The 12,175-nt window shown below is 42.0% G+C and overlaps 1 protein-coding gene across 1 annotated transcript in view; it reads right to left on the reverse strand.

The window, feature by feature from the left end:
- DNAI1 (dynein axonemal intermediate chain 1) overlaps positions 1 to 12,175 on the reverse strand; it is a 144,628-nt gene that overhangs the window by 43,645 nt on the left and 88,808 nt on the right. Inside the window, exons 15-16 of the mRNA XM_077790243.1 lie at positions 7,474 to 7,561; positions 5,558 to 5,637 (exon numbers count right to left, since the gene is read on the reverse strand). Coding sequence (XP_077646369.1) covers positions 5,558 to 5,637; positions 7,474 to 7,561 — 168 coding nt within the window. The remainder of the gene's footprint in view (positions 1 to 5,557; positions 5,638 to 7,473; positions 7,562 to 12,175) is intronic.

Consider the following 12,175-nt stretch of genomic DNA (forward strand, 5'->3'; position numbering starts at 1 on the left):
TGAAGCAGGGAGAAATTACAATCTAATTGGCTGCAAGGGGAATTGATCCAGATCCTGTCAGTTCTGTGTACACAGAAATTTTAGGTTATCCTCCCCAAACCTCCTTCCCTCCAAGCATGTTAGAGGCTTCCTTTATTAGCAACAAAGACTCCCTCTCACGTGAATTTTCCTTTTGCTTGTGTTCTCACAAGCTGTATTCATACAGCAGCTTGGAGTTAGTTTCAGGATTTTCTGTTGGCTTGCCTCACTGCTGTCACAGCAATGACTTTTCATTACTCCCTACTGAATGCAGCACCACATCATCTGCCCAAGCAGCAGGATTTCTGAAGTGTTACATAACTTTAACCCTTGCAAACCAAAATCTAACTAATCTTAAGGCTTAACTATTTATTACAAGTGACACAGTCTGGCTACTGTTCACTGTTGCAGGCATTGGAATAAGGGTGCTAAACCATTCCCACAGTAGCAGCTCCTACATCCCTGAGAGCCTTGTTGTGGTAGGAAATGGAAACAAGAAAGTGGCTCATGTCCCATTGAGATTTACTGACAGTATCTATAGCTTGTTAATAGTTTATTGCATACACTATATTGCTGCCCCTGCATTTAATTGTGGGACAGAAATCCTCTTTAATGTCATGTTTTGTAACATTACTTCAAAATTCTTATTGTTCAGCCACCAGGAAAATCAGTATTTGGCTTGTTTTGAAAGTCACTTTGCTGGAAACAACATGATGGGTCACAAGTAATTGACACAAGAGAGAAGCTGCTTTGTCCTTTCAAGTATGTGGATTGAATGTCCGTAATAACTGAAAACTTTGAAGAGTGAGGCATTAACCAGATTTGTCTGCCTCCAACAGAATTGTAATGCTCAGTGGCCTGTTTTCAAAGGCTTGCTGGGACTAAGCCCTTGATCAGGGCAGCTCTCTGGGCACTGGTACAGGAGATCATGCTCTGGAATGTGCTGATCTACAGAACTATCTTTGATATCTCCATGACAGGAAAGGGATCTGCATTTTTTTATATGAAATCAGCAGCAAAAAGATTTTTGCAGACTCTCACCTGTGTCCCTTGTGAGAAATGAACCTTGCAACGTGTGCTTTAGCCTAAAGGCATCCACTGTGCATTGGCAGTGCCTGCCAGCCCCACACCACATTAACTACAACCCTTATCATTACTTCTGAGTGCAAGACAAGGCTGCTTTCTTCCCAAGATGCATTTTGAAGAAACACCACAAACTTGAGAAAAAGCTCAGAAAAGAAGTATAACTTTAATGAATAAAAACAGCTTATGAACTAACTAGAACTGCTGGCAAAGTCTTTCCCTACTATTCAGTTCAAGAACCCTACAATTATTAGATATGTCAGTATGAAAACAGAACCATTGGAATATGTGACACCTAAGTTCTGACAGGAGAGCTTTGAAGAGGATGACTAGATTCAGAGAGAAGGAATTTGTGCAGCCTCTCTGATCTTCCAGAGCACTGCTCGAATTTGCTGGGAGTATTTTTCTCCTACTTAAATGATGGTAGACATGTTTGAATGGTAAACATATTTTTATGACGAGACAGAAATGCGAAAATACATTTATGGCAATACAGAAAACCAGTCAAAGATGACTCTTAACAAGGCTACGAAACATGGGGGAGGAATACTGGGAGAAAAGGAGAACTCTGAGGACACAAAACTTATGAATAATCTTCATCAACAGCACTACGCTAGATGTTAGTCTGACACAAAACTCTCCCACATACCTGGTGAATTGGTGGTTATTACTCTCCTTATAAGGTAGAGAGTTTCTTCAGTTCACTAACAGGAACACAGAGAATCTACACAATACAGAAATCCAAGAGCAATTTTTTTTAGAGGAGGTTTGTATCTAGCGACAGAAAGACAGTACTGCCCAACACTGGCACTTTCAGGCAGCTCAGGACATCCAGATGCTCTTTAAAAACCAGACACAAATGTGTCCCATGTTGTGGTGGACAATCTGTCGCCAGCTACACCAGATGCTCTCCTGGTTTTAGCTCAGTGACTGTACAGATCTGTAACAGAAATGCTGAGATTTGCAGAACAGCTCACAAATAGAAACCAAGGCACATGAACACATAGGGAGGAACAAAAAGAAATGGTACAAGAAAGAACCTGTGGTAATTGATTAAAATTCAGTCAATCCAGGAACTAGACAACCAGACAGAACACACACACAAGCCCGAAAGTGGTGAGAAGATAAGGAACAGAACCCAAACCATAAAGTATTCAGACACAGAAAACAACTTTGCCTAATACAAAGCAAGGCTGAACACTGAGGCAAATGATCTCTCTACTACTAAAGGGTCACTGAAGTCAAGAGTCTGTCCAGAAAACAGTTTGTCTTCCTGTTTTAAGGAAAACTCAAGTGATGTGATAAGGATTCAACAACCACCATCCTTTGTCATCTCTAATAATAACAATCCTGTCCTGAACATAAAGATAAAAATGTTCCAGTATGTAGTATAAGACAATGAGTATGAGTGGAATTAGTTTTGTTTAAAATTAGAATAACTCTTTCTTCTAGTCAGTCTTGCACTAGGTTTTATTATATTCATTTGTTACTCTCAAGAAAGCTGCCTAACACCAAAAAAAACAAAGCCCTTCTTACATGAGTGTATTCAAATTTCTTCACAATTTTTCTACTGAAGGCCTGATTATTGGAAGTTATTCTAACCAGAGACTTAGAGTCACAATGTTACAACACCAACCTCAGAGACCATACTTTTTGATGTCAAACTGAACATTCCTAAACAGCCAGTAAGATATGCAAAAAAGCATTCAGAATTGCGTTACAGAATCATATTAATGCAGAAACAGTTTCTCCTCTACAAAAAAGGGCAATAGATTAGTCTGTGTGTAATTTAGATAATGATTTCTTAGCTTCAGAAACACTATTAACGAAGCCATTTTCAGAATTTCACCATAATTGTTCTGCAGCTAAAGAATTAACATATTATCATGCTATTTGTGGGCATGTCTGCTTTCTGGTGAAATAAAAAAAAGTTTCTCTGGAATTCACTTTCCAAATTATTTAATAAATAAGCTAAAATTTAGCCCATGGGGAGAACAGCCTGTGTTTGATCCCCGACTCAGACAGCATGTGACTCAAGATGCAAGTGCAGCACAGAGATCTCAGCAGCTCACTCCTGTTTAGCGCAGCCACAGGACCTGAGAGCTGCTCAGGCTACCATGGGGCTGTCCCTGTTCCCAGTATCCAAGTGGAGCAAGGCTGCAGGAGGTAGCAAGTGGTATTCCTTGAGAAATGTCTGGAGCAGAAGCTGACCCCAAAACTTTTCAAATTGCTTATAGCAAGCTCTTGGGGGATGCTAAAGGTGGAATCACTCTTTCCCATGTTTTCTGTAGATACTCTGAAAGCCTGCTACACACAAGATTTCCCTGTGTTGACCCCCACAGTCTGATTGAAGATAGGCTCTTCCTGCCCATGGGACCAACAGGGTTTTATAGGGCTGTGCTGCACAATGTGAGAATGGTCACTTTTCACTGAGGCTAACAAATTCAAGAATGTTGCTTATCAGTAACCCTGACAAAGAAAGGGGAGATGCTATGTATCAGTGTATCTCCACATTTGTCCACATAAGAATGCTAAAACATCCGCATGGCTTCATGGCTGGGATCACTTCTTAGGTTAAAATCCTATCCTAGTTCTCGTTTCATTGAAGATGATCTAAGGCAGAAACATCTACAGCTTTTTCAATGTCAAATTGTCTCCTGACCAGTGTTCCTTTCCTGTAAAACTCAGCCAGGACACAATACTAAATATTTCTCCTGATGGCCCCCATCTCACTGATATCCACTGCCACACTCACATATATGCATCACTCACCCAATCACAGAGGAATTTAAAACCTGTAGTTCCTTACTGCCTTTAGATCAGGACTAAACACAACCCATCAATTTAAAGTTCAATACCCAGGGGTACCAACTCTTGTGGGTGATCAGACAACTCAGAACCTCTGCCCATGACTGTATGGATATTTTGTGTTCTGAAACACCAACAAAAAAAGAGTGCACCTACCCACTGCCCACTGCCATCAGCTCAGCTGCCCACTCCTCCCACCTCCCTTCTGTACCTATCTTGTCCAAAGCAAGTGAGCACTACTCAGAAATCCTGCCTAGATACTGCCTGGCAGAGGGAGAGATTTCAATTAGCATCATCACTTTGCAAGGGATACTTACTTGTTAAGCACATCTTGCCTAAATGATTGATACTGATTTCAAAATATGATTTCCTTTCGGTCATTATTCTGTTTCAGGTACATTTTGCAGGTGGGATAAGGGGGAAGGAGTTTAGATCATCCTCTAGGGATGGCTGGATGCATCTGCTCTGCATGTCAGCCTCCTGCTGATTGGCCATACCCCCAGGATGAAGGGCTGTGGCTACAGATTTAACAGAGCCTCGGAGCCAGCTCAGAGGAATGCTGTGCAAATAACAGTTGTATTAGGAAGACACTACTGGCTTTATTTTCAAGCTAAATACAGCAGAACTCAAAACTTTCTATTTTTAACTCAATTTCTCAAGAAAACATGATGCTTGTGACCTTTGGTGTGCTCATCTCTCTTCACAAAGAACTTTTGTCCTTGCTGGCAATTTCAGCCAAAGCTGGCTGCATTTGGGATGTGGTAACATTAAAGTCTTACACATTCTGTGAAAAGCAATGGCCAAAGAGAACAAAACATCTGGGCAATGCCCCCAGTGTGGGAAGGGCAAGCACAGTGTGGCTACTGCATTCGCCACATGGCTGGAGCTGGCTGGCTGACAGCTCCTGCCTGGCACAGGGAACCAAGGTACCAGGCTGCAGGAGGACACTGGAGGGGAGGTAGCCAGCACTGTCTGCAGAAAACAAGGGTTATAGTGTGGAGGTCGGATCCCTGGGCTAGGAACAACATGGGGTGTTCAGGAGGAGGAAGGTTTGGGTATGTAGCAATGGACTGGGATAGGAGAGCAAGAAGAAAGTGGGACTGGGAAAGGATCTAGAAAGATTTTAGATGTCTTTTCCAACCTAAATGATTCTATGATTCTATGTGATTGTGGAAGGGAAGGGCTGCAGGATGCTAATCCGTAGGAAATATGGCTTCATTAGCCTCACTGCTCACAGTTATCATAAAAAGGAAGAGAGTCTAAGAGGAAAAGAGTCTAAAAAGGAAAAGAACTGATATTTTTCCTGCCATTTCCCCACAGTCATGGGGACAGAAGATCAATGCCTTTTAACTTCTGCTCTGATCCTACTTAGCACTTCACTTGCACAGCTGCAATCTGCAAAGCATTTTCTGGGATGCAGTTTGCATGAAAAAAGTTTCTGCAAAATAGGGTCTTAATTGGGTCTGTTGAGAGAGCTCCCTGTGACCCTCTGCAGTGCTGGTCTGGTCTCAGGCTCATCACAGGCATCCCAGGGCAGGACTAGGCTCTGAAGCTGTACTTTGTTCCCACCTGAGCAAACAGTTCAGATGATGAGCCTGAAAGAAACACATGGGTCAGGGGAAACAAAGGATAAAGAAATAATTTTTACCTTATAGATCTTGCCCTCTTCAGTACCAACGAGAAACAAATAGTCTATCTTTTTGTGAAAATCAAATGATGTCCCGCTGCCTGTTAACAAAAAAAAAAAAAGTCTGTCACATAGAGAATTGGTTCAACTGGCCAAAACATGCTTCCTGCCTATGGTAAACACACACTGCCTGTGTTTTCAGAAGTGATTTATTAGCCAGAAGCTCCCAAAAGAAATCAAAACCACCCCTTCTACTAAACTTTCCAAGTGTGTGTATCCCCAAGACCTGCAATTTGAACAGTCACCACCAAAGACATGTAGAAGGGTACTGAAAGAACCAGAAGGGAACAGGAAACCATTTTAGCCTAGGATTCATTTTACTAAAAGCCTAAAATACCTGGTGTAAACATAAATATTGTAAGGACCTTCTACTGGGGAAAACAGATCTTTTCTGTTTATTTAGTATCCACAAAAATGTAAGTGGCTTCCTATGCATAAAAGAGCCCAATGAGAAAGTATCCCATCATACCTGCTTGTGCTCTTTTTTCCCTTAATTCAAAATCCATTTAGCAGGCTCACTTCAGTAAAGCCAATAGCAAAGAATGTGATTTGGGAAGAAATTCTCTGCTAGGGACAGAAGGATCCTGTTAATGTCAAATGCCCTGAGTTGTGCAACATTGTGAACTATGTTTAAAACAGGTGTCAACCGCAAACAGGATGTGACTCACTGAGATTTTGTGGCTTCTGCTCCTGAGGCAGATGCATCACCATCCAAAAAAGCCAGTTCACATGTTGATAAAAAAAAAAATTCAGCAGGGTTCTTGAGCAGAAAATGGGATGTCTGTTGAGTGCCAGAACTACTTGAGGCTGTCCCTACCAGCAGGGATACCAACAGCAACCATCAGATGAGAAACAGGAATGAGCAGACAAGGCTCAGAGGCACACAGTTACAGAAACTTTCTGCACAGGCAGTAGTCTCAAGCATTATGTCTTTAACATTAACAAAATGTAGTTCTCAAAGGAATTGTTAGGGTAATTTCAACTCTCTAATACCATCTGCATTTTTAACATTCAAATAGATCGTTTAATATTCAAGACAAGTCTTTGAAAATCCATTTCCCAGTAACATTAACAAATAATTCCAAAGCCCTGAGAGTTCTGCAGTGTGCTGCTTTAGCCAGTTTCTTGCAACCTATTGTGGCACTGCAAAGCTTCCCACAGAGTGTTCAGCAGTTACTAGCGTAGAAACACAGCAATTCTTAAAAGCAGAGCAAGGCTCTCCTCCAAACAGAGGTCCCATCTTCTCAGCCAAAAGCAGGTGTAGAAGGATGATAAGAGGATTCCTCAAGGACTTTCTTATGTTCAGGACCTCCAGAGCTGACTCATTCCATCCTGTCTCAAACGCATGATGATCAGGATGTGAGCATTCAGCCTAGAGGGACTGCATTGACTCCACTTTGTATGGAGGGAGCCTAATATAGTAGCTCAGAATAGATGCTGTGTTTTTATAGAGCCCAAACTCGATGAGACACATCCCAAAGCTGGCTGGGTGAACTGTGCACTCAGGAAAGGGCAGAGGTTGCTTTTCACCTTGATTTTGCCAATCTGGATCAATGTCTGACAAGAACAAAACTGAGCTTTGACACAAACAAGTGTGTACTTTATCCACACAGAGATAGTAAAATGGACATTTCTTGAATTAATGTTCACTTCATCTTTTTATGTAAGTAAAGGCAATATGTAACCAGTAAAACTTGACTCAGTGGCTATTGCTCCAGACAGACTTTGCCCTACTGTATGATGAAAGCAAGGAGGCATAACCTTCATTTAGCTCCTTTCCATCTCAACACCCTGCTCCCAGTTTAATTTCCCAGAATGACTGATTAGAAGCCTTTGTGTCAGTAAATAATAAGCATGGCAAGAACTTGGACTCTTACCAAGAGTTTGCAGCTGCAGCCCCTCTGGCCCCTGCATCGTTGTTTCATCTGCTGACAGCTTGATGACATCCATGTGAACCAGCTCATTCTGCAGGCAGAGGAGATTCCACATGAATAGCATGCTTTGCAGCAACAATACAGAGACATTCAGTACTTTGAAACAGCAAATTTTATGGAGGAATTTTAAAAAGCTGGCCAGAAGTTGCTTAATGTTTCACATTTGGCAGCTTGCTAACATGGTGCTTTCCACAAAACCTTCAGGAGAGTGATGCTTTGGTGCACTGGAACTGAGAGCCACTGGTACATTACCTTGGCATATGCACCTGACCTGGAAAATTTTGAGTTTCAGGGTCAGTGTTTGTTTGTGAAAGTTGGCACAGTCAGCTTAAATCATAGTGTTTCGTTAAATCGCCCTGTGTGGTTTAAGCTGGATATTCCATATTCTCAGGGGGCTAACTAAAGCCTTACATTACTGAATAATAACTTATCATCTTTCTGGTTCTTGCTTCTTAACATCTTGTTATCCCCAGAGCAGCCTCAGTTCAAAATACTCTCAACTTCATGGGCTCTGAGAGGCCAGCAACATCTAGCAAGCAGTTTGCTCAGAGGGAAAACTGTCCCATGTTTCTGCTCTCAGCAGAGTTCTAAAGAACTATCATGACACTGCTGTGCAAGGTGATGAACCCAGGGCCAAAAGGTTGTGTCCCAGAGAGTTTACAGAGGAGGTGGGAGGCAAAAGACAGATGTAAATAGACACAATGTAGGTAAATACAGAGGAGGTGGGAGGCAAAAGACAGATGTAAATAGACACAATGTAGGTAAATACAAAGAAATATAAACAAAACCAGAGGGAAAGTTACATTCTCAGACTAGCTTTGGGAGTTGGAATACCACTGCAGAATGGAGTTGGCTGTGACTGGGGCTCCAGAGGTCACTGCCAACCCCAACCGTTCTGTGATTCTCTGAATATGTGATAAAAAGAACAAACAATGATTAGTGAGCAGTACGGGCTCCAGTGTGGACTGGATAGTATAATCTGCAAATATCCCACCAAAGCACTGTGGGAACAAAACATAACTACTTAGCTCAGTGAATTAAACTGTAGTTGAAGCTTCTCTTAGCCCAGAGCAGGACTCAGGTGGAAAAAGAGGTTCTGCCTGGCAAAGTCAACTCCAAGAATTTCCATGTTGGGGAATGTGGGAGAAGATCTTGTGGGTACCTGTTCATTACTGCAGTTGAGAGAGGACAATGTTCTATAAGGCATTTTTATCATACACTGGGGATACAAAGTTACAGAAGATTCAACAAAGGTCAAAACCCTATAATGTTCCTCCTTCTCACTAATTCTCACTGCTGCACACCCACATGCACTGGCCTATTGACAGCAGTAAATTGTTCTGTGAGAGAGCAGCAAGAAGCAGGACAGACTCCTGCAGAGTTCCACCTTGCAGCTCTTACAGCACGCTGGTTACAAGTCTGATCCAGTGGGCAAAGGCAGGAGAGATGCTAAGAAAGAGGCCACACATGCTGGTGTACATGTGTATGAACTGGAAAGAGCAGCACCCAGAGGAATCGGGAGCCAAGCATGTCCCACTGCACGTCCAAATACGAGTGCTGGTGCATTGTTGGGAGTGCAGGCAGGACAAGCTAAGCAGGCACTTACCCCTGCTCAGGCTCGCAGATCTGCCTGCTCCCCAGAAAGCATGTGCCCTGTCAAGACATGAGTCCAGTCTAAAGAGCAGCTTTGGAGCTGCTGCAGTGGGTCATGTTGATACACCCAGTGTGACAGACATGTGATCTTTGCAGGTCCACCGATGTGCTGGTACACTATCTCTGTGTTCTGGTAGAAAGGCAAACCTCAAGAGACCTTCCTTCTAAGGATAGACCTTTCTGCAGCATTCCTCTGATGATTTCTGCCAGTACCTTCACATGGCAGAGGCCCCTGTGGAAAGTCTCTGCAAGCCCTGTCCTTCACAAAGAATCCTGCTTGTGCAGACTCCCCTGCTGTGCTGGTTTTATCTTGTACCCAGCTTCACAGCATAAAAAGTGCTTCTGTTCCTGGGGCTCTTTGTCACCAGAGCCATTCACTTATACCTCTGGGTAAACAGCCTGCTGACAATTTGGCCTTCCAGAAATACCAAGCAATAATATGTTGCTTCTGCCTAATAATTGCAGAGCACTTTGTAAGCATTAGTGAATCAGGCCTTACAGCTGCTGTTTTCCCCTTAGTTCTTATTAGCCTTAAGTGATGAAGCAGGTCCAGAGCTGTTCAGTAATTTAGCTGTAGGTCACACAGGAGGGGGTGAACTACGACTACTAATCAAATATGGGATTGCTGAGCATCAGCCTGAGAAGCAGTGCCATTCTGCATCCCAAACAATTCTTTGAAATGGCTGAGACATTTCTCCTTTTTGGTAGGCAATGTGTACATCCAAGGAGGGGGCATAGAATAATCCAGAAGCACAAGTCCTGCATCCTTCCTTGATGTTTTACACATTTATGAGGACCTACAGACAAGACAAGATAGTGTAAGTACACAGAACTCATGTGTTTTTTAATGAAATTTGTCCAACATGATTGTACCCATTTCTGACAGAGACAACCACTATGATCAAGGCAGATCAAGTGTCCCTGGCTAACATTTGAAAACTCTTCTATCCAAATCTTGAGTATGGTTTGCCAAATATTCAGCTGGAAGAAAGAATGAAATTATTCACTTTGTTCTCTCAGCTTTGAAAGTGTCAAACAGCTAACAGTGTTTGAAGAAGCTTTATTTCTGGATAGCCCTCTCAAAAAGATTAACGAAGCACTCTTTCCTTTATTCCCTGTTTGCACCATGGTTTTGTAGACTAGAAAACCTCTCAAATGACTTCAGTTTTACTCTAAATGAAACCCAAAAAAAGCTCTTGTGAAACTGGAATTCAAGCAGATTGTCCATTTCTCCTTGCTGGATAAAAACCCCACAGATTATAACAAAACATTCTTTTCATCCCGTTTCTTGTTTTCCCTGTTAAATATCTGTCCCCTTCAAAAATGTCCAAAACAGACAGCACCTAAAACACCGCTGTTGGTTACAAGTCTGAGGTACAATTTCTGAGGTAATTTCATCTAAAAAATAAAATTAAAAAAACTTAAAATAGTCTTTTCACATGGCCAAGTTCATTACAGTAATGCAAGGAATAAGTAGAAATGACAATGGGCTAAGTGGATGCAGATCTTAGAAATCATATTAAGGATATTTTGAAAAAAATAACTATGTGCTCAAGGGACAGCAAAAACACAGATTATGATGAGGAAAAGTTAAGCACTGGTGTAAAAGACCCTCTGCTGGGTGAGCTGCTATCAGAGTCCATCTGCAAACACCTAAGTTGTGCCAGATACGGCATTTCTCAGTCAGTGTTTCCTGCCTCCTAAGGGGAAATGTGCTGAGACTCAGTTACTGGGGCTCAGTTAGTAATTACACCCTGCCAAAACACCTCAGCTGGTATGTCTGGCTGCTGGCATGTACTGCCCACTTCAACACAAACCTTTTGGGTATTCCTACTCAGGGGATGGCCTAGATTGCAAGGCAAGATGTATTCTATTTGCCATCTCTTAGAGGTGTGGCAGTTTATCTTCTGTTAATTGGGCATCTTTCTTTATCTCTTCCACAAACCAATACTCCCCCATGGGGAGACATCTGTTGTTAATGGTCTATTGAGTGTCACTGCATGACTGATAAAAGTTTCAGCATCCCATTGTGAGATGCTCACCCCAGAGGGAAGAACCAAGCATGCCTACCTGGATATAATCTGAGTTTTTGGGACAGCAGACTCAGCCTTTCCACAGGATTCCCAGAAGAGCAGCTGCCTTTTCCACTGGATCTTCAGAGGAAGACTACACCCTTTTCTACAGGATCACTGCTCCAACAGAACCACACCTGACACTCCAGGAGGACTGCAGCCATTCCAATTTGGACTGCTACCAACACCCTGACCAATAGGGTGTCAGGTTGTATTCTGACTCTGTCAGTGGTTTTTCTTTTGTATTATCATATGTATTTTGGTTTTTGTTTTTTTTTCCTTTTCCTAATAAATTGTCTTTCTGACTTGGAGTCTTTCACTGGTTTTGCTTTCAAACAAGAACAGTGGAAAACACAGGAGCTGAGTGCTGAGACTCTCTTAATCTGTCCCTGTCTAGGAAGCTCTTTTGGGAGAAGGACTTGGGATGCATTTGCAGAAGGGATTTTTGATTCTGAAGCTGCATGTAGGAACCTGGAAAAGTCTATTAAAAATAACTTTAAAATCTGTACCATCTGCCTGTGCTTACACTGTTCATTAGGAGATGCATTTGTTCCTAAACTGGACATGAGGCTCAGATTTACATATAATGCTAGAAATTAATCCCTGCCATGGCAGCAAGGCCTAAAAATTTCAGAACAGGCAAGCCTTGGAATAACAGATTGAAAAATAAGCATTGTAGGATGTAAAGAAATTTCTTCTTTTGTTGAAGAATAATGGGACCACTGCTTCAAACTCATATTTAGGGCAATGCTATTATTTTTAGCAAGAGGTTTGAAATTTTTAAATGTAAAATGAAATAGCCAACAGAAAAATCCACACATTGGGATTCAGAGACATGAACCTAAGGGTCATTTTGGGACATTAATTCTGGGTTTCTATCAACGTATTTCAACTTACTCCAAAAGGAAAAGTGAACAAAG

This window comes from Lonchura striata, chromosome Z (genome assembly GCF_046129695.1).
Source record: "Lonchura striata isolate bLonStr1 chromosome Z, bLonStr1.mat, whole genome shotgun sequence".
NCBI lineage: Eukaryota > Metazoa > Chordata > Aves > Passeriformes > Estrildidae > Lonchura > Lonchura striata.